Source organism: Dipodomys ordii, unplaced genomic scaffold (genome assembly GCF_000151885.1).
Source record: "Dipodomys ordii isolate 6190 unplaced genomic scaffold, Dord_2.0 Scaffold31, whole genome shotgun sequence".
NCBI lineage: Eukaryota > Metazoa > Chordata > Mammalia > Rodentia > Heteromyidae > Dipodomys > Dipodomys ordii.
In genome coordinates, this window is record NW_012267247.1 from 9,815,596 (window position 1) to 9,838,834 (window position 23,239).

Genomic DNA, 23,239 nt, shown 5'->3' on the forward strand with positions numbered 1-23,239 from the left:
TGGTAGAGTACTAGCCTTGAGCTGAAGAGCTGAGGGACAGCGCCCAGGCCCAGAGTTCAGGCCCCATGACCGGACCCAAAAATAAAAATAAAAAAAATAAAAAAAGATAATGTATATGACTTTCTGGACATCCATTTAGTGGGAAACTCAGGTCTCCTGTTAATACTTAGCATGGAACTGAGGCTTCCTGTCAATAACCATTGGGGGAGGAGGGTGTGTACCATCTTGGAAGCAGAACCTCCAATCACAGTGGAGCCTCAGGACAAATACCACCTAATGAGAGATCTCAAGCCAACATCTCCCAGTCAAGCTACTCCTGGGTGCCAGGCTCATAGAAACCAGGAGATGATATATAAGCTGCTAAGCTTTGGGTAATTTGTTACATAAATATTAATGTGTCAACTGCTTTCCTGATACTTCTTGGCCTTTGCACATGCTTTTCTCTGCCTCAGATGCTTCTTATACTATGATCTTTCCACAAGCTCTTCCCTTACTCTTCAGAGTCTGACAGAAAAGTCACTGCTTCAGTAAAACATCCCTAATGCCATTCTTACCCCAGAATTTTTCCTTGCTCTACAACCTCTCAAACCCTGCACATAGGTCCAACATGGTCCTTCCTATTCTACATTGTCTCAAAACCCTGTCCAGGAACCCCAACCTGCCAGCCTTTGTGGGCAACAAAGGGATAGGCACCCAAAAGGTTTTCTGAAGGCTCTGTCAACTGGCTGGAGAGCCACCACTTAGGGGGTGATTCATTCCATTGGGATGAATATGCAAAAATATGTTTTGCTTTTTCAAAATTACTTATTTTATAGCATATATTTAAACCTGAAAACTTTTTTTTTTTTTGGTCGTGGGGCTTGAACTCTGGGCCTGGGTGCTGACACTGAGCTCTTCAGCTAAAGCTAGCACTCTACCACTTGAGCCACAGAACCACTTCTGGTTTCCTAGTGGTTCATTGGAGATAAGAGTCTCATAGACTTTCCTGTCTGGGGTGAACCGCGATCCTCAGATCTCAGTCTCCTGAGTAGGTAGGATTACAGGCATGAGCCACTAGTGCCCAGCCTGGAAACCATTTCCCCCCCATTCAAATGGTCAAAGAGCATGAAGATGCATCAGGGGCCCTAACAAATCAAGTGAGGGAAGCCAGCCTACCTGGATTAGAGCAAGCACTTTGTCCTGTACAATGGTGGGAGGGTTGTTCTTAGGAGAGATGATTTTGACCAGAACGCTGTCAATGAAGTCTCGGTTGGCCACAAGGATATGGAAGCGGTGGCCACAGTTCTTAACACATGTCTCCAGCACCTGATGTGGGGAAGGAAGTGAGAGGTTACCACTGTGGGAGCTAGAGGAGACACTGGGAAGTAAGGAGGACAGCTGAGTTCCCCACCCCTGTCTTGTTCCTAGATCATCTTCCTGACATGTCTCCTCCAGAGCCAAACCTCTGCGCACATGCATTCCCACACTCTAATTCAGCCGCTCCTGTGGGATGACAGCAGCCGGTGCTGACTGAAAGCTCCTGTCCCTGCACAATAATCAGGCAATTAGTTGGTAATTGAGGCACCGGTTTTGCATGAGAAGGATGCTGGTGTTTTAATGGGATCAAAATGACTGAGCGGTCCCTGAAAATTAGCATTTTAACTCCTCTCTCTGGGCCTCTGGGTGTGAGACATTAACCAATGGGACACAGGCTCTGTTACAGGAGAAGGCTGCTGTGACAGCTTGAATTGTCAGTGAGTTACTGACCCTTGTGTATGGAGAAGCAAACATACACACAAACACACACTCAAGCACACACACACACACACACACACACACACACACACACACACACGTATTCTGCTTCTCTGATAAATTCAGCAATGACAAGGGATATTTTACCCTTTACAAATGGTTTGTGGGACTCGGTTGCTAGTTGGTTTTAAGATCCATGTTCAGTTCACATCCTGCCTACTCCTCCCTTGTCTGGGGTGGCCCTTAGGCCTCAGCTGTTCAGAGAGACTAGCTGATGGATTCTGACCAGGTTATCAATGGGGCTTGACTAGCATCGGACACTTCTTTCCTGTATGGCCCAGGACAAGCCTTTCTGGACCTCAGCATCCTCATCTGCAAAGCAAGATGATCTCTTCCTTGAAGTATAGTTGGAAGATTAGAAAGGATGTATATAAAGCATCTAGCAGTGTCCTGCACAGGGTAAGGAATCACTATGATTGTAGAATACTAATCTAGAAGGCAGGCTGGGAAGGTGGCTTAGTGGTAAAGCGCTTGTCTTGCATGCTTGAGGCCCTGGGTTCGATTCCTCAGCACCCATAAGCAAAAAAACAAGCCAGAAGTGGTGCTGTGGCTCAAGTGGTAGAGCACTAGCCTTGAACTGAAGAGCTGAGGGGCAGCAGCCAGGCTCAGAGTTCAGGCCCATGACCGGACCCAAAATAAAAACCAAAACTAATCTAGAAGGCAAATAAAGGGAGATCCTACTCTCTCATAGGACAGACAAGAGGTCTCGTCGAGTCCAAAGGTATAACTGGTACGGTTTCTCAGGGTTTGTCTGTTTGTTTTTAGTATAAGGAATTTGAACTTAGGGTCTCATGCTTGCAGGCAAGTGCTCACCACCTGAGCCACACCCAACCTTAGATTATAATTCTCCTAACTACAGCCTCTGAAGTAGCTGGAATTATAGGTACAAACCTCCATGTCTGGCTTGTTTGTTGAGATGGGGTTGTCTCACTATTTTGCCTAGACTGGTATTGAACTATGATCCTACTCATCTCTATCTCCCAAGCTGCTAGGATTATAGACCTAGTAGCCACCATGCAGGACTGCTCCAGCCTTGAACATAATTCTCTGATCCTCTGGGTTCGATGGAAGACAACTCATGCAACCCTCTTTAGTGGCTCAGTCAACTGACAGGAATGCTTCCTCAGGGATATCACCAGCAACAAGGGGGCATTTCTTTTTTTTAAATTTTTTTTATTATCCTAAGGGGGCATTTCTGATTGCCACATTTATTCTCATTTACCCAAACTCATCTGACTGTGGGTTAACTTACACAGCCATTCCAAAATATGATTCATACCATCATACTTTTCCTTGACCAAACATTGTCAGAAAGAAAGGTCCCAAACTGACATTGACTAAATGCTGCCTACATACCAGGCACTATGATGTCCCTCTATACCATATGTAATTTCAATCCATTCTAAGTAAATCTTTTAACCCTTCCCCCCCTTTTTTTTTTAAGTTATGAGGCCTACAAAGGTGAAGAGATGGCTCTAAGTACAACATTGTTGGTTAATGCCAGAGGCAGGATGGGAATTCTGATCTGCCCTCTCAGAAGCCCTGGTCTCCTCACATATCTGGGGACACCAGGCTCTCCAACGAGCTGCATGAGTGAGAGTCCCTCATATATCAAGCAGAATATACTAGATTTCTTGTCCACTATTTTGTTCCTTGAAATAACCCTAGAACGTAGACACTATCCCACTTTGAAGATGAGGAAATGGAGGTTCAGAGGTACTTAGGGGCCAGAGTGGGACTCCTGATGCCCAAGTCCTGCTCCATGCACCAGGAAGTCTCTTTTTTTTTGTCGGTCATGGAACTTGAACTCTGGGCTTGGGCGCTGTCCCTGCGCTCTTCAGCTCAAGGCCAGTGCTCTACCGCTTGAGCCACAGTGGCACTTCCGGTTTTCTAGTGCTTTATTGGAGATAAGAGTCTCACGGACTTTCCTGCCCAGGCTGGCTTTGAACCTCGATCCTCAGATCTCAGCCTCCCGAGTAGCTAGGATTACAGGTGTGAGCCACCAGTGCCCGGCTAGGAAGTCTCTTTTGTACAGCTCTTCAGAGCCACCACAGAGCTCTGGTTTTACTCAGCTAAGGGGGCTGCTTGTACCTGATTCTGTTCACCAAGAGGTGAAGAGACTTCATGCTCAGTGATCTGTGAGGCCATCAAAAGGAGCCAGAGTACCTGATTCTGTTCACCACAAGGTGAACAGGCTTCATGCTCAGTGATCTGTGGGGACTCATGTTCAGTGACTTATGGGGACTATCAAAAGGAGCCAGAGAGGTACTTCCTGCCCCCAAGCAGCTTGCAGGTACTCTTTTCTCTAGGATTCTCTACAGCCTTCTCTTGACTCAGGTCAGAGCTGCTGGGCCAGGAGGAGCAGGTAGAGAAGGGCAAAGCAAGAGGTAGGGGAGCAGGTGTGAGTGGAGAGAACAGCAAACAAAGGCAGGCTGTGGTCAGATGACAGGGAAACCTATGGGTTTGTCTCCACTCCCAAGGTAGAGACTTCAGTTCCAAAAAGCAGACTTCAAGGCCCATGGGTCCCAGCTTGCTTTTGGAAATGCCTGATGTGTACGTGTTACAGAGCAGCTCATGCCTATCTAAGCAGGAGACACAAGAAACCTTCTGGTGTGAAGTGGCAAGAGCCACTTCAGGCCACTCTCACCCAAAGGCCCCTGTAGGTTCTAGGGCATAAGGTGCAGTAGCAACTTTCTGGGTTCAGCCAAAACCCAGAGGTTTAAGCAATCAGAAGTGGACAATTGGGACATATATATGGGGGCTAAAGCAGACAGCGCCTTAGGAGCTCTCCTACTTCAAGAAAATATGAACTGTCTTGGTAGGGACAGTTTATGTGGCTTAGGAAAGAGCCACAAAAAGCAGGAGAATTTCCGGCCACCAACAAAACAAGTTAGGCTATCAAAGCAGATGTAACCACGAAAAGTGTGCCAGGAAGGGGGACAACTCTGAATACCAACATATCTCCCAAAACTATTATTGGATTTGTAGCAAAGACTTGACTAGTTGGAAGGCCAGATGTATCAGCCAGGCCCTGCTGTAGGAAGGCAAGAAAAGGCAGCCTCTTTGGAAAGATTTCTACCCAGGATGGCCACCAGGAAGCTGTGTGAGAGAGCAGTGTTAGACACCAGAAAGGTGCCCTGACATGTTCCAGCTCCTTCCCGGCTGATGTGAAGTGGTAACTTCTGTGAGCACTGTAGCTCAAATTGAGGAAAAAAAAATTAAAACTTTCAACTATTTCTCAATTGGTCTCTTTGCCTTTATTATTCAATTCTCAGGAAAAAGAGAACTCTTCTAATAAGTTTTGGGCTTTTACTTGGGAAAAAGAAAAGCCAAAACTTCTCTGCTTTAAAAGGAAACATATTATGGCTGTTTTGGATAAATAACCTACTATTTCAAATCTACAGAAGTCGACATGCTGACCTGTTATAGTTTTCACTATAAAAACTTACTGTGGCCCAGATTTTGCCACATCTGAAACACTGTTAGCTTTCAAGACAGAAATAGCATCTGAAGTCTCCCTTTTAACTCTCTGACTTCTTAAGAAGAGCAAAAAGCTGCTCTCTTCTACCTGAAAAGAATATCTTGGCTGACTTTTTCAAGAAGACCTTTAGACTATTTTCAAGTTTTTACACCAAACAAAACACTATTTATGATGACAACCCAGTTTGGCACCTTACTAGTTGTGAAGGCTGAGCAAAACCTCGAGACCTTTTCTAAGTCTCATCTATATTAGGGGTAATCAAACCCATTTAGGAAAATGGATGTACACATCTCTATTAACATCTGAAAAGCTTGGTGCAGTCCAGAATAGGTATTGGACAGGTAGAGGTAAAACATCTTTTTTTTGGGGGGGGGTCCGGTCATAGAGCCTGAACTCTGGGCCTGGGCACTGTCCCTCAGCTCTTCAGCTCAAGGCTAGCGCTCTACCACTTGAGCCACAGCACCACTTCTGGCTTTTTTCTTTTTGCTTATGTGGTGCTGAAGAATCGAACCCAGGGCCTCATGCATGCAAGACAAGCGCTCTACCACTGAGCTACCTTCCCAGCCCTAAAACATCTTTATAAAGAGAAAACTGCTCCAAACTGGGGGTAGTGCTGTGGCTCAAAGTGGTAGAGCTCCAGCCTGGAGCAAAAGAGGTCAAGGACAGTGCTCAAGACTGCAAGTTCAAGCCCCATCACACACACACACACACACACACACACACACACACACACACACACACACACCGGGGACTAGTGGCTCACACACACACACACACACACACACACACACACACACACACACACACACACACACACACACACCGGGGACTAGTGGCTCATGCCTGCAATCCTAGCTACTCAGGAGGCTGAGATCTGAGGATCACGGTTCAAAGCCATCCCAGGCAGGAAAGGCTGTGAGACTCTTATCTCCAATAACTCACTAGAAAACTGGAAGTGGCGCTGTGGCTCATGCGGTAAAGTACTCACCTTGAGCTGAAGAGCGCTGAGACAGCGCACAAGCCCAGAGTTCAAGCCCCACAACCGACAAAAAAAAAAAAAAAAGGCTGGGAAGTTGGCTCAGTGGTAGAGTGCTTGCCTCACATCCATGAGGCCCTGGGTTCAATCCCTCAGCATCACATAAGCAGAAAAAAGCGGGAAGTGGAGCTGTGGCTCAAGTGGTAGGGTGCTAGCCTTGAGCTGAAGAGTTGAGGGACAGCACCCAGACCCAGAGTTCAGCCCCCATGACTGACAAAAAAAAAAAAAGAAGAGGAAACAGACACCTAGTGTCTCACAGTGGGCTGATGGAGATCCACGCTGGCCCCTCTACTCAACAGTGCTACCCACACCTTCTGTTGCTGGCATACTTTTACCATCCCCCCAAAGGCATACCAGAAGGCTGTGCTGAACACCAGCAGCACAGGCCATCCACTAAGAGGCTGTGTGAGAGGACAGAGGGAAGGTCATGGGAGGGATAAGGCTGGAAATATCCTGAGGTTTTCCTCTTAGGAAAGAATGCTCACCGTTAGTGCTAGCATCACTTCTCTGTAGTTCCGATTCCCACTGAGCCGCTTCTTCAAAGCTCGAATGGCATCTTTTGGCCTAGAGAAAAGGATAGACATATTAAGGTCCTCACAGGGGAACTAGCTGACAGATTCACTCCCATTGTCAGCTAGCACACGTAACAAGATTATTCACTTTGGCTGGGAATGTGGCTTAGTGGTAGAGAGCTTGCCTTGCATGCATGAAGGCCCTGGTTGAATTCCTCAGTATACCAGAAAAAGCAGCAGAAAAAGCCAGAAATGGTGCTGTGCTAAAGTAGTAGAGTGCTAGGCGTGAGCAAAAGAAGTTCAGGGATAGTGCCCAGGCCCTGAGTTCAAGCTCCAGGACTGAAAAAAAAAACCCCAATTATTCACTTTAGCATGTTTGCAGCCATTAAAAAGTTGAAACAAACTGAATGCCTACCAACAGGAAACAGGTTCATCTACCCAGGAGAATACTATGCAGCTCAAAGAAGAATAAAGAAAGTTCTTGCCAGATGCTGGTAGCAACTCAGAAAGGCTAAAATCTGAGGATCTAGGTTGAAAGCCAGCCCAGGAAGGAGACTCTTATCTACACTAAACACTATTTTTTTTTTATTGTAAAGATACTATACAGAGGGTTACAGTTACATGAGTAAGGTAATGAGTACACTTCCTATTGAGTATTGTACTAAACACTATTTTTACAAAGCCAGAACTGGAGCTGTGGCTCCAGTGATAACACAGGTCCAGAGTTCAAGCCCTAGGACTGGCAAAAAAATAAATAATAATAAAGGAAGTCCTTATCCACCATTATGACTAAATTCACATCATGTGCATAAGGATTGGGGATGTAGCTAAGTGGTAGAGTATTTGCCAAGCATGTACCCACTAGGCCCTGGTTCCACTGGGGGCAAAATAGGCATGTATATAAAGTCAATGGCAGAATAGTGAATATGGAATGCTACTTTTACATTATAAAAGGGCAGCAAATGTAAAGGTAGCATATGCCAGTGTCCAGAAGAGATTTTGGAGGGAGCTGGAAAAACTTGGTGATGGTACTTGTCCCAAAGGAGGGAAAGAGGAGGAAAGCTTTTCATTGGATTGCCTTTTTACAAGCCTTTTGAATTTTATATCACATGCCAATTGTTCATTCAAGACAGTAACTGATCTATTGGTGTGTGGATATACTGAAGAATCTTCTGGAGAAATCACAAGAGAGATATGGAAGAAAGAATGGTCAGATCTTTGCTGAGGCCAGGAAGTTCAGCTGCTCTTAGACTTCCAGGAACTCCTTTTCCCAGAGAAAATTTACTCAAGTCTCCCCCACAAAAACCAAGGATCGTGTATTTTTAGGCAACCAATCCAACGTGGATTCTCAGAGAAAATCTGAGGCAAACTTTAGTTTACAAATGGGCCCTGTTCAAAAGCCTATTCCTAAACTGAGGGTTTTGAACTTGGAATTAATTCTTCCTTCAATTACACCTGAATATTGTGATCCCAAGCCAGCACTCTAAGCAAACTTATTCTATGGAGGCTTTATGTCTAATATGTTATATAAATTATTCTAATCCAGGATTCAACAAGGTTGTGGGACTAAGAGCTGGCCCTGGCGTAGAGCCCAGTCCCCGGATGCTGTTACCTTGACCTGCTGCAGGCCAGCCCTGTGCTATCACAGTGATCATACTCTAGTCTTTCCTGTTTAGTGTTTGGGAAACAGTGTTTGAACTTTATTTGCCAAATGAAAATGTCCTGTCAGATGGGTATTAGGGAGTCAGGGGAGGATAGGTTAAGTTCTGCTCACAGCATAATCTAGAGAAAAAGCCAGAGTCTCAAGGAAAGCAATCTCAAGGCAAGCTTCTAAAAGAAATTTTTAAAAAAAGGGGACTGGGAAGGTGGCTCAGTGGTAGAGTGCTTGCCTCCCATGCATGAGGCCCTGGGTTCGATTCCTCAGCACCACATAACATAAAAAGCCAGAAGTGGTACTGTGGCTCAAGTGGTAGAGCTCTAGCCTTGAGCTGAAGAGCTGAGGGACAGCACCCAGGCCCAGAGTTCAGGACCCATGACCAACCAAAAACAAAACAAAAAAAAAAAACCCTAAACTCTTCCCCTCCCATTTCCCATTCCAAACTTGAAACATAGCTGCCCTTATGGGAATTCTTGGCTCCTGTGTCAAAGGGTAGCTAAGAGGTAGATGGCTTCGGGCCAGTGTGCTTACGTCAGGTGCAGTTCCCAAAAGGGGATGCAAATTTCTGCAAATAGATCGTGAGCAGCTCTGCTAGGATGGGTTGAGCTTGTGAAACTCAGTGCCTATTGGCCAGGAATTTAGACTGATTTCTTCTCTCCCACCCATGATCATTCCAGTCCCACAGCTACCATCCCTCTCAGTGCACGCTTTCTTCTCCTCCTAGACTTCTCCTGTGCCCCAAGGCTGCATAATTCTGGATGGTAAAGCACACTTCTGGAAGGTGGAGCACCAGCATCTCTGGCTCACTAGGGTATGCAACAATCAGATAGTCAGCAGGGTTCCTCCCAACTAGGATCACGGTTCAAAGTCAGCCTGGGCAGGAAAAGTACATGAAACTCTTATCTCCAATAAAACACTAGAAAGCCAGAAGTGGCACTGTGGCTCAAGTGGTAGAGCGCTAGCCTTGAGCTGAAGAGCTCAGGGACAGTACCTAGTCCCAGAGCTCAAGCCCCACAACAAACAAACAAACAAAAAAGGGTGTGTGTGTGCAAGTCGTACCAAACAGAGGACTGTGCAGAAGTCTCCACTCTCACCAGGTCATGGCTTTAGCTGCTTAAGTGCTTAAGCCTACATAGGTAAGGCAAGATCTTGAGCTAGGTCTTTACTGATTGGATTAGTAAACTCTGTGGTTAGCCTGCTGTTAGCCTAATCTCTCTCCCTTCATCCCTCCATTCTTTCCTCCCTCCCCTTCCCTCTTGACCTCCAGACCAGAGATCATTCACCACTTGATCACCTCTACGCTACACCACCACTAGCCATTTCTCCTAAGAGCACCTCCTTCTGGGAGGTAAGGATTCTGGTTTCCTTGAAGGGCCCTGGAGAGTGAAACTCCTGGTTTTCCAGGGACCCCCTCTGGCTTACTGGTTTTTAGGGATGCCCAGCCACTTAGTGGAGGATCATGCTGGCCTTAACCTAGTATTTGAGGATGAACTAATAGAAGTTCTTGGTCATCATCCTTGTCCTCACTGCCGTCTACATGGGGTCACAATAGTCCATTCCAGCTGACAGCTGATTCCAACTGGTTTGTCTTCTAATTATTCTGGGTTGGAAACTGGATCTAAAATCAAAGAATCTGTTTCTGCATAGAAATTTGGCCTCAGTATCAATTGGACAATCACAATCCAATGGCCCGAGTATGGGACTTTTGACTCCCTCAAATATTGCAAAATATGGACAATTTCTTCCAGTGGAATGGCAAAAGGTCAGAGGTGCCCTATGCACAAACATTTTTCCCCACCTCCGTTCCCAGCCATCCCTACACTCTTCTTGTTCCACAACCCAAGTTCTTTTAGCTAAAACTGTCCCCTCAAAACCTTCTACCTCTACCAATCCTCCCCTATCCTCCCCTCCTTCTTTTCCCCCTCACACACTCTCAGGCTACTAAAGCTCCCCTATCCCTAGCCACCAACACTATGTATTTCCTCCATGAGGTGGCAGGCGTAGAGGGCACTAGGTGGGTGCATGTTCCATTCTCTGTGAATGATATGGCTCAAATTAAAGAGAAACTTAGAAGGTAGGGGAGGCCTCAGATGAGGAGAGCTTTTATCTCCAATTAACCACCAGAAAATGGGAAGTGGCGCTGTGGCTCAAAGTGGTAGAGCACTAGCTTTGAGCAAAAAACTCAGGCACATTGCCCAGTCCCTAGGTTCAAGCCCCGTGACCAAGAAAAAAAAATACTAAAAGATAAATAGCCAATCCATATAAGTGGCATGGTACTATATTTGAATTTGAAGTATTTTCCAAAGACCCATGAGTTATTTTTTTTAATAATTGATTTCATTATTTTATTAGATTTATCAATATACATGGCAGCTTTAGGCCCATGAATTATAAGCTGAGCTTCTAGTCTGTGGTTCTACTCAGAGGTAGTAGTACCTTTAGAAGGTAGGGCCTCAGTGAAGGAATAAGGTCATTGTGGTGTGTGATTGATGAGAATATTGAGACTCAAGTCCCTTTCTGCTTTGCTTTCTGGCCAGCATAAATTAAGCAGCTTCTCCTGCCACACACTCTCCTATTATAATATGCTACCTTTCCACAGACCCAAAAGCAACCGACTAACAGACTGAAATCCTCAAACTCTGAGCCAAAATAAGGCTTTCCTCTTTTTAAGTTGATTATTTCAAGTATTTGTTACAACAATTGAATAATAGAAAGCTGACTGACACACATGGAGATAGACACCATGTCCAAATAGCGAGGTACTTTATATGCATTTGCTTCTTTAATCCTTTCACAGCCACATGAAATGAATACTGAATACTACTGGAACCTCCATTTTATAAATGAGGAAACTTGAGACACAGGAAGACAAAGTAACACACCTACTGTTTGTACAAGTGAGAGGCGATATAGGCTTCTACCCCAGGTTCCACAACCCTAAATCCACTCCTGGATGCTTCCTATATACCTGATCTATGCACTGCTCTCTGGCCAGGAAGCTCCACCTTCCTACCATCATCAACCTGTCTCATCTTGCTAATACCCTGGTATCCTACAAGATTCTACTTGAGTGTCAGCCCCAAAGCTAATAAGTGGCCACTGTGTTACTCTGCCTCCATGACAATAGTGTGTGTGTGTGTGTGTGTGTGTGTGTGTGTGTGTGTGTATGAGTGTCTGTCAGTCTGTCGGTCTGTCTTTCTTGTCTGAATTGTTTATCAGACCATGAATACCTTAATTTTTTCCTTCATTTATTCACTTACTTAAAAAAAGATTTACTAAGAGCTGACAAGATGCATGCTGTGCTCTACTCAGGATAAAATGGTGAACAAAACAGGATTCCTACCCTCATGGAGCTCACAGATTAGAGGGTTTGCAGCACACACAGACACTAACAGACATCACACAGATATATGATGTCCAACACCAGATACTATGAAATTGTATAACGGAGGACTTGTTCAACTTGGGAGAAAACCCCTCCCATTCCAGAGAAGTGAGATTGACACTGAGGTCAGTGACTATTGGGAACTAGAGAAAGAGACTGGGCAAAGAAATACAAGGAGCAGCATTCAGGAGCCCTCCAGTGAGAGGCAGAAAGGAATGGATGGCACTCAGTCCAGTTTGTGGTGTTTTGGGAAGGAATTTGACAATCACCTGAGAGTAGAGGTAAGCACAGAAACTCCTCAAGAATTACCATAGTCCCCTAGTTCCAACACACAAGAACAGGAGCTTGGATCACAGTAGAAGTTGTGACCAGGCCTTCTGTAAGCCATGACTGAGAAAACAGCTCACCAGACTGGGCAGATTTTGGAAGGGATTTAGCACCTTTGGAAGGAGGAACATCCCATACTTCCTTGGCCATCTGCCCTCAAGCCACATAGGTATTTGAGCAATTCACTGGAAAATAAGAGTTGTTTGCATGTTTGTATGGCACTCATCTTTGAAGAGAATTTCAAGCTAGAGACTTGAACGATCAGTGGGGTTGAAAGGCTATAAAGGAGTATGCTGAGGGTTATTTTGTCCTAAGAGCCTGAGAAAGCCTTGAAGGTTTGTTAGCAATCACTTGCTGAGATCTGCTGCAGAAACAGGATGAGAAGGAAAAGACAGGAGCGGATGCAACCTCTGGGGGAAACCATAGAGGAGATAAACACATACCAACCTTGGCAACCCTCCAACCTAATTTCAGACATTCATTCTTCACGTTGTACCCCAGACTGTCTGTATCCTGCAACCTGTTGGCTTTCCTCATGCCCCTGGGCACAGGGAACACTGCTCTTCCTGCCAGCTTTGAAGTCCAGCTCAATGTGGGTCCTTTCACAAAGTATGTGCTGTGCTTCTCCCTCAGAGCTTGCCATATTCACCTCAGTCTGGCCAGCACTCCCAAGTGAGCTCTCATGGGTGGGCTGGCACATTCACCTTGGAATCCTAGAATCCTACTCTCCATCTGTAGGGGTCAAATTGTGGGGAGTCTGGATAAATGAGAGAATGAGTGGTATTTGAGTGCAGTACAAGAGAAGAAAGGAGCCAGAAATTATGGTATTAGAGATGGGCTGATGAAGGCTCCTGCTTCTAACTCCACAGTCACCTGTGCAGTCAGTCAGTCACTTTACAACATTTCTTCTGGGAGCTGAGATGGCAGCTTGGATCTGGCTTTTGTCTCTGTCCCCTAGGCTGATTTGTCTTACAGGTAGCTGCTCCATCATGTGGTTCTCCAGAACCCAAACCTTGGTATTATCCTTGTCTCTTTGTTTGCCTCATATCACAGATTCTGCTGGTTCTGCCTTCTGAATCTAGCCAGAACCTAACCATTCTCTCTGTATCCTACTACTTTCCTGGTGGAGGCCACCATCATCTCACACCAGGATGACTGTAAAAATCTCCTTTTGGATTACTGCTCTGTCCCTGGCCTGCCCTAGCCAGGCCATTCTGAACCCAGTGGACTGGGCGAACTCTAAAATGAAAAGTTGAACCATGCCACTTTTCTGTTCTGCTTCTCCCATGAAAGTCATGAGTGGGTGAGTTCCTCTCTTACCTGAGGTCAAAGCCAGAGTTATTCTAATGCCCACAGGTCCTTGCATTTCTGGGTTCCCATATCACTGACCTCATCTTGTAGCACCTCCTTCCTCAGTCATTCTACTGTAGGCCTACCAGCTACTTTTTTTTTTTTTTGTCTGTTGTGGAGCTTGAACTCTGGGCCTGGGTGCTGTCCTTCAGCTCTTCAGCCTAAGGCTAGTGCTCTACCACCTAAGCCATAGTGCCACTTCCAGTTTCCTGGTGGTTAACTGGAGATAAGAGTAACATGGGTGTTCCTGCCGGGGCTGGGTTTGAAGCATGATCCTCAGATCTCAGCCTCTTGAGTAGCTAAATTTACAGGCATGAGCCACCGGCACCTGGCTTCTACCAGCCACTTTGCAGTTCTTCAAACACACCAGATACCCTCCTAGACTTCTGGGCTTGTTATTCCCTCTGCCTGGGTGGCTCTTCTTTTGTATAATCCTTATGCCTCACTCCCTCATCTGCTTCAAAGCTTTATTCAATGTCACCCTGTTAGTGAGAATTTCCTTCAGTACTCTATTTAATACTGTGAATCTCTAGCCTTTTCTTTCCCATTCTTTCCATAGTGTTCTCTCATCTGATCAGCTTATGAGTTTTAGCTGTCTACTTCACAGCCTATCTCCCCCTTGAGATTGACAGCTCCCTGAGGGGAAGGAGTGTATCTTGCACATTTCTTTTTTTTTTTTGGGTCCGGTCGTGGGGCCTGAACTCTTGGCCTGGGTGCTGTCCCTCAGCTCTTCAGCTCAAGGCTAGCACTCTACCACTTGAGCTTTTTTTTTTTTTCTGCTTATGTGGTGCTGAGGAATCGAACCCAGGGCCTTAAGCATGCAAGGCGAGTGCTCTACCACTGAGCCAACTTCCCAGCTCCATATCTTGCACATTTCTATGTCCTTTGGACTTAACAAAAAGGCCTGGCATAAGCAGTCACTTCACAAACATCTGTTGAATGAAAGAAAGACTTTTTTTTTGAGGTTAAGTAATTTGCTAGTTTTTACATGATGGAGACTAGTGAATGATAGTGCCAAGATGCAAGCCAGGGCTGCACTGGTCCCAACATGTCACCTGGGTTTGAAAAGGCATGGTGACAATAAATAACTGTGTTTATGGTATTGGTGGGGCTAAAAATAGAGAGGAGCTACAAAGCAAAAGATAGGCCATAGGTGACAGCAAGAATGGTCCAGTAGTGCAGGAATGCAAGAGGGAACCCAGGGGTAAGTCTATGCCAGAAACACTCTGCAGCTCTGTACCATGTCTGTCCTTTCCCACATCCTGCCTTATCAACCCATACCCCGGACCTCCCTTCCTTGTGCATGGTGGCACCTCTGATTTCTGGGGAAGAGAAAGAGTACCATGTTTGCCAAGTGGAGACAGAGTCCAGACAGGAGTAGGGATTGAATGATTTGACTGTAGGGATTATTGACCCTGTGTGATTCCAAGAGACTGTCATTACCATTGGGATGGTCAAGAAAAAGATAAAACTACTAAATGCCAAAGTAAACAGACTAAAACTTACAGAAAGTCAAATCCACCACCCTTGAGTCCTAACAGGCTTTCAATGATTCCTAAGAGCTGAGAGCTTCCCAGAAGGAAGGGATGACTGGGACACATACCCTTCTTCTGTCTCATTGATGATGTCACAGATCTCCATGTTCAATGTCCAATCTTCACTCTGTAGGGAGCCATCTGTTGCCTTTTCTGTAAAATCAGAGAGAAAACCTTGTTGACATTTATCCTGGAATAGAATATCCTATACCCAACTCATGGCCATGCAACAGAGCCAATCTGGGGGTGCTACTTTCCCAAAATAACACTCAAGGAGAGTGCTGGGCCCAGGAAGGGCAAATGTCATAACGTGGTCTCCATTCTCTGAAATCTAGACCAAAGAGCTAACAATAGGCCACTGGAGCCCACAGATTGTGGGTTTGAATACAGGCTTCACCACTTCTTACTTGTGTGAGATGAGGCCAATTACTTAACTGTAGCTGTCAAACCTAGTGAAAACTATAGTATTTATTCCACTGAATGGCTATGAAAATCAAATGGGCTAATATAAATAAGACACTTAGAATATAGTTCAGAACATAGTTATCTATAGGTTTTTTCTATTATAATTATTATTTTATTTATTTTGTTGGTTGTGGGGCCTGAACTCTGGGCCTGGGCACTGTCCCTCAGATCTTCAGCCACAGCACCACTTCCGGCTTTTTCTGCTTATATGGTGCTAAGGAGTCAAACCCAGGGCCTCATGCATGCTAGGCAAGCACTCTACCACTGAGCTACCTTTCCAGCCCTTCTATTATAATTATTAAATATCAACTGCCACAGTTAAAAACTATATCTCAGGGGGGAAAATGGAAGCAAAAGGAAGCATCATTCAGTAGATCACTAGAAACATGGTGTTATGATTTGGATCTTAAATGTTCCCCAGAAGTCTAGGTGCTAAGAGCTTGGTTGACAATCTGTGGTTCTATTGAGCAGTGGCAGAACCTTTGGGAAGTAAAGCTTTATGGAAGGAAGTTAGATCATTGGAGATGTGATCCTGAAGGGGACCCTGGCCCCTTCCTTTCACTTGTTTTGTTTAATGGTCTCCATGAGGTGAGGATTTTTCCTCCACCATGTTCTTCCCACAAACAGAGCCAACTGACCTTGTACTGAAACTATGAGCCAAAATAAACCTTTCTTCCTTTTAAGGTGTTTAAGGTTTAGGTGTTTTGTTGTTTTTATTTTTTGCAAGTCCTGGGGCTTGAACTCAGGGCACTGTCCCTGAGCTTTTGTGCTCAAAGCTAGCTTCTACTTCTTGAGCCACAGCTTTGCTTCTGGTTTTTTTTGTAGTTTACTGGAGATAAGAGTCTCATGGACTTTCCTGCCTGAACTGACTTTGAACTGCAATCCTCATATTGTAGCCTCCTGAGTATCTAGGATTACAGGCATGAGCCACCAGTGCCTGGCAAGTGCTTATGTTTTATCTGAGGCATTTGTCACAGTGACAGAAGCTGATTTAACACATGGTATTAGTTGTTTCACGTGCATTGCTTATTTTATCTACAGACCAACCTTTGACCATTCAAAGGAGGAAAGAACAATCCTTTCAACAAATGGTACTGAAAAACTGGATGTCCACATACAAAAGAGTAAGGGTGAACCCTTAACTTACACTGTATACAAAAATTAACTCCAAATGAATTAAAAATATAAACAGCAAAAACTGTAAAACTTTTAGAAGAGAAAGAGCATAGGGGAAAGCTTCATGACAATTGATTTGGCAATGACTTCATGGATATAACACCAAAAGCACAGGCAACAAATGAAAAAAAATACAGAAATAGAACAATAGCAAAATTTAAAACTGGAGATGGAGCTCAGTGGTAGAGCACCTACATTGCATGTATATGGTTCTGAGTTCGATCTCTAGCACAGCAAAAAACAAACAAGCAACCCAAATAATTAACAAGCACAAGAAAATATGTTCAGGGCTGGGAAGATGACTCAGTGGTAGAGCGCTTGCCTTGCATGCATGAGGCCCTGGGTTCGATTCCTCAGTACCACATAAGCAGAGAAAAAAAAGCTGGAAGTGGTGCTGTGGCTCAAGTGGTAGAGCGCTAGCCTTGAGCTGAAGAGCTGAGGGACAGTGCCCAGGCTCAGAGTTCAGGCCCCATGACTGGACCCAAAAAAAAAAAAAGAAAAAAAAAGAAAACCACTGCACTGGAGGTATGGCTCAAGTGGTAGAGCAACAGCTTAGCACAAAAGAGGCCCTAAACTCAATCCCCAGTATTGCTTAAAAACAAAAACAAAAAACCTCCCCAATTTAAAACATAGAGAAAAGACTTTAACAGACATTTCTCCAAGGCAAGCAAATACAAATGGCAAGCAAATATATGAAAAACTATTTCCATTTACTAAGCATTAGAGAAATGCATCCCACAATGAGATATTATCCCATATCCATTACCATGGCTATTATCAACAATAATAAGTGCTGGTGAAGATGTGGAGAAAATGGGTCTTTTCTGCACAGTTAAATAATGTAAAATAATGCAACCACAATGGAAAACAGTAATGTGGGTTCTCAAAAACTTAAACATAAAATTACTATAAGATCCAGAAATTCTACTTCTGAATATATATTCAAAAGTATTAAGGGGCCAGGTACAGTGGTACAGGCTTACAATCCCATCTACTCAGGAGATAGAGATCAAAAGGACAGAGTATTAAGCATACTTGTAAAAAGTTAGCAAGACTCCATCTCAACAAATAAACTGGACATGGTGGTATGTGCCTGGAATTAAAGCCATGCAAACAGTAAGAGGATCAAGGTCCAAGTCAAGTCCCCCATAAAGACTGGAGACCTTAGCTAGAAAACAAAGTTTAGGAATACAGGCTCCAAGTGGTAGAGCCCTTGCTTTAGCAAGTGGAGAAGCCCTGAGTTAAGACCCTCAGAACTACCTGGCACTGGTGGCTCACTCCTGTAATCCCAGCTACTCAGGAGGCTGAGATCTGAGGATTGTCCTTCAAAGCCAGCCTGGGCAAGAAAGTCCATGAGACTCTTATCTCCAATAAACCACTCAGAAAACCAGAAGTGGCAGAGTGGCTCAAGTGGTAGAGCACTAGCCTTGAGCTGAAGAGCTGAGGGACAAGGCCCAGGCCCCAGAGTTTAAGTCCCACAACCAAAAAAAAAAAAAAAAAAGACCCACAGAACCACTAGTAATAATGATGATGATGATATGATGATGACAATAATAATAATAGAGAGCAGGGTCTCAAAGAGATACTTGTGTAGTCATGTTCACAGCCAAATTATTCATAAACTAAAAGGTGGGAAACATCCAGTTATCCTTTCACAGGTACATACAAACAGGCTATTGTTTACAAAGGAAGGAAATTCTGACACATGCTATGCCATGATTGAATCTTAAGGACATTATGCTCAGTGAGATCATCAAAACATAAAAGAATACACATGTATGATTCCAATCCTATGAGCTACCTAGGGGAGCTCACAGTCAGAAAGTAAAACAATAATTGTTAGGCTGAAGGGAGAGACAGTGGGGTGGGGTCAGTGCTTACTGAGTACAAAGTCTCAATTTGGGAACATGAAAAGATTCTGGGAAGGGATGGTAGTTAGGATTGCACAACGGTGTAGATAATACCATAGCCCTGTACACTTAAAAATAGTTGAGGTAGGGGCTGGGAAGGTGGCTCAGTGGTAGAATGTTTGCCTTGCATGCATGAGACCCTGGGTTCAATTCCTCAGTACCACATAAGCAGAAAAAGCCAGAAGTGGTGCTGTGGCTCAAGTGGTAGAGGGCTAGCCTTGAGCTGAAGAGCTGAGGGACAGTGCCCAGGCCCAGAGTTCAGGCCCACAACCAACAACAACAAAAAAATTGAGGCGGTAAATTTTACATTATGTTCATTTTACCGTTTAAAAAATCATAGGAAGGAAGGGAGAGAGGGATCAAGGGAGAAAGGAAGGGAGGGAGAAAGGATGGGGAGAGAGGGAAGGTACAGAGAGTATATATAGGTCAATGAACTGTTGGATTAGAAGGAGCAGTGAGATAAGGATTAGAGATCATTCAGGTCTGGTGCCTCATTTGACAGAAGACTTGAGGCCTAGAGAAGAAAAAAGAAGTGTCCGAGAGCTCAGGATCAGAACCAGTCCCATGGTTACTTGACTTATGTCCCTCTCTGGATTGTGAGATCCATGATAGTAGGGACTATGTCTGTCCTGCCTTCTTACTATGTTCCCAGTAGTCAGTGCTTGATAGCTGTACAACACACTTGTATTTGATGAAAGGCCATGGTAGCACTCCCCCCTCTAAGTTAGTATTTCTCAGTCCTGGCTGCACAGAATACACACCAACAATAGACATGCCCCAGAGGTCTTGATTTGATTTGTATGGGAACTACCCAGGCATTCAGTTTGGCTATTTTATTTGTTTTAGGTGTGTTTTTTTTTAAATAAGTCTGGGGCTTGAACTTGGGACCTGGGCACTGTCCCTAAGACTTTATGCTCAAGGCTAGTGCTCTATCATTTGAGCCACAGCTCCACTTCTAGCTTTTTTGATAGCTAAAGGGTCTTACAGACTTTCCTGCTTGAGCTGGCTTCAAACTGGGATCCTCAGATCTCAGACTCTTGAGTACCTAGGAATACAGGCATGAGCCACCAGTGCCCAGCCCATTCACAGTTTTGCATCACACCCTTTCCTGGAGCTCTCTCTAGCTGAGCAGTGAGACAGAGAGACTCAGTAGTTTCCTCTGGCAGTGTACAGTCTTTGGCTGGTTCTCTCTGCCTTATCTCATCATTCTGCAGGCTCTGTGTCTGTCACAGTGCAATAGGGTGGCATTCCTGTCCTCTATAGCTCCCTGGTACCACAACACAGACATCAAAGTACCCAGAGTGCTGTGGCTCTCCTGTTAGAGCCTAGGCTGGACTGCCTCATGCCTGACTGTCTGCCTCATCTATTACACTGACCCCTGAAGACAGTCATCTCTCTCTCCTCAGCAACAAGGAAGGTGCATGGCACTTGGAAGGTCCCTCTCAATCTTGAGTAAAAGGCATGTGGTTCTGCTTTGTCTTGAAAGAGCTGCCATGAAGAAGTCTGCAGGCTAGTCAGACGATATTTATGTGGACCTTCATCTGGCTCTGTTATCATCCTCTAAAGGGAGGTAAATGAAGACAGAGACATAAAATATGGAAAAGGGTATCCTATAAGTTGGGTATGACGACACATATCTATAATATCAGCTACTAGAGTATGGCTCCAGTGGTAGGAGAGGCCCCAAATTCAATCCTCAGTAACACAAAGGAAGGAAGAGAGAAAGGGGAAGGGAGGGAGAGGGAAGGAGGGAAGGATATCCTATAAAGCACTTGAAATTCATTTTCTTGATGTTCCAATGGAAGAGGAGCAACTGCAATTAACATTCACAAAGCATGTCAGGAATTTGAAGCAAGAGGCAATAATGGTTTGTTGAAGAATGTTGGGACTGATTTTTCTTTCCACCTGCTTCATAGAGGCCAATGCTGCTTCACTAGCAGATAGTAACCCAGAGGGTTCATTTCATATTATTTGGCACATTGTCCAATGAGCTTCCTACCCATTGAAGCTCCTTTTTCTTCTTTCTCCACACCTGGCACAAAGCATCCTCAATGCTGTTCTTTTGTGCTGGCACCTCTGGGCTCCTATTCACACTCGATTATTGGGGTGGTAGATAATTTGGCTGTTTTCTTCATTCTCACCAAAAGGATGCTGCTGAATGCAAAATCTGTGCCAGCCCTCTTTTTGCTTTCTGGTGCTGGCTGTTTCTGAAGTCACTATATTTAACAGCGAAGGGTAGATACAACAGCCAAGAAACCATCACCAGGTGCTGGTGGCTCACACCTATAATCCTAGCTACTCAGAAGGCTGAGATCTGAGGATCACAGTTTGAAGCCAGCCTGGCCAGGAAAATCCCTGAGACTCTTATCTTCAATTAACAACCAAAAAGCTGGAGGAGCTATGGCTCAAGTGGTAGACTAGCAGGCAGGCAGGCAGGCATGCACATGAATGTGCAAGTGCACATGTGCGTGCACGCGCACACGCGCGCGAACACACACACACAAAACAAAGCCCACTACCAGCAGACCATAAGGCTCCCTGCCAGCCAGCAAGTCTGCCTGAGGTTTTAGATTGCATGGGAGGGGTAAGTGGAGAGGAAAACTGGGTTCTAAAGAGTACTATCACTATGGTCAGGTCAAAGCTTCAGAACATCCTGGCCTGGGTCCTATACCAGGCAGGAGATGACCTTTCCTGAATGGAGAGAATGCCATGGCAACATCATCAAGATGATAAGGTACACTTGCACTGAGGTTTGATGGGAGGTGTATCTGCCCTATCCTGCCCAGCCCCTGGCCACTAGCATTTTGCAACCAGGGTCACTGTTGTCTTAATCTTTATCCATCCCAGAGCTCCAGCTAGAAATGACTTGCTCCATTGCTCCCTGGAGCACTGTGTTTCTGCTGTTGTACTAGATTTCATTTTAGGATTTGATAATTTACGTGACAAAAGAAATGAGATTGAACTTTGCTTTCCTCTGGCCTGGGGACTAAACCAAGCGAGAGAGCCAACAATGAGTAGCCTCAGTTCCAGGGGCAATCAAATACAACTTTGTTCCCATTTGCTGGGAATTCTTTTATGAAGAGAAAAATAAGAATTGATTTGAGCTGCTTTGTCAGCCTTGCTTCCCTCCTCTGTTTCAGCAGAATCAAATACCCATGGTTCAGTTTGTGTGGCATTTCCAGCAAAGTGAAAGAAGGAAGTGTTCTTTTTGGGTTGGCTCCTTATAATCAAAATGAGTATACATCTTTTAGCTTGAAAATTCAAAATCCCAGTAATTGAATAGAACGTGCTGACCCTGAGGATAAGTTATCATGCCTTTAAACCCCTTGCTGGTATTATTAGAGGAAGGGAGAGGGTGAATATAAGGTTAATGGATTCTGCTGTGAAACCGAACTTGGAAATGAGGTTTCATTGATTTAATATTTCCTCTATTAAGCCTCCCAAGTCTGTGTCTCTTGTGGCCCTACAGAAGAGCAATCTCACTATGTCACAGCCCGAATTCTGTAAAAGGGGTGATGACTAGCACTAGATGGGCCTCTGACCAGCTAGCCTCTCAGTTACTGGCTTGGAAGGGAAAAAAGGTCATAAGTGCAGTTCCACAGACAGCTCTTGCTTCAGAAGGAACCTCCTATGAGGGAGGCTTCTGGGTTGCTGACCATAGACATGCCCCTACTGTGAGTGAGTCTAGATGTAAAGTAGTTCAGGAAAGGGACAACCTTGAAGGAGGAGCACTCAGAGATAACTGCTGTAGCCAGAACAGCAGGAGGCAGGAGGCATGGATCATTTCAGGTTGGGACTTCTGTTCATCCTTACTCTAGGGAAAACTCTGAGCACTCCACTGCCCCAGCAGATATCCTGTGCTTCAACCTCAAATTTCTAGGCACCTCTACCCTCAGTCTCCTTTCTCTGGCCCAAATTAACTGGTGTCATTCTTCCTGGGTGCTAGCATCATGCCTGTCTTTTCCAGCCTTACCACTTACCACCTTGGCTACCCTCCCCTCATGACTCTGATTTCCCTGAGAGGCCTGGCCCAGGTTTATTGCTTTCCTAGCATTGTGACTCAGACTCTTTTTCAATATGCATGAGATAGGTGGCACAGGGCAGGGTAATGTAGGGTAGTGTCCCCATAGCCCATCTAGCTCTCATGTCAAGGATCCAATACTCCCTCCTTATCTGCCAGACTGGTGTTTTCTGAGGACTCTGGTTAAGACTACCCCAAGTTTCAAAAGCCTTCCCAGGCCCCACCACCACCACCACAGACCAGTACCGTGCACTGCGTTCATCAGGTAACAGAGTATGACTGGGGTATGGCTCAAGTGGTAGAGCAACCAACTACCTAGGCAAGCAGGAGGCCCTGAGTTCAAACATCAGTACTGAAAAACCATGTTGCTTAGTCAAGGTGTCAGGGTGGCCAAAGGTCTAGACATCAAGTATGATCATTGAAGGTTAAAAAAGATAGGAATATGTTGTCTCTTTTAGAAAAAAAAGATTGTTAATTAAAACAATGAGTCTTTGTAATGTGAACTGAAGGCTGCTGTGCAAATGTTTTGAGCAATAGCCATGTTCTTGGAGTATTGTCACTGCCTGTAGTACAGCTTTTTTTTTTTTTTT

General features: G+C 44.9%; 1 protein-coding gene across 3 annotated transcripts in view; it reads right to left on the minus strand.

Moving 5' to 3' along the window:
- The window catches only part of Tom1l2 (target of myb1 like 2 membrane trafficking protein), a 142,483-nt gene that overhangs the window by 45,193 nt on the left and 74,051 nt on the right, over positions 1-23,239 (minus strand). For 2 of the 3 annotated variants that reach the window (XM_013016496.1, XM_013016494.1), the window contains exons 2-4: positions 15,146-15,230; positions 6,797-6,875; positions 1,156-1,305 (exon numbers count right to left, since the gene is read on the minus strand). In XM_013016496.1, the coding sequence (XP_012871950.1) occupies positions 1,156-1,305; positions 6,797-6,875; positions 15,146-15,230 (314 nt within the window). The remainder of the gene's footprint in view (positions 1-1,155; positions 1,306-6,796; positions 6,876-15,145; positions 15,231-23,239) is intronic. The other variant, XM_013016495.1, reaches the window with a different exon arrangement.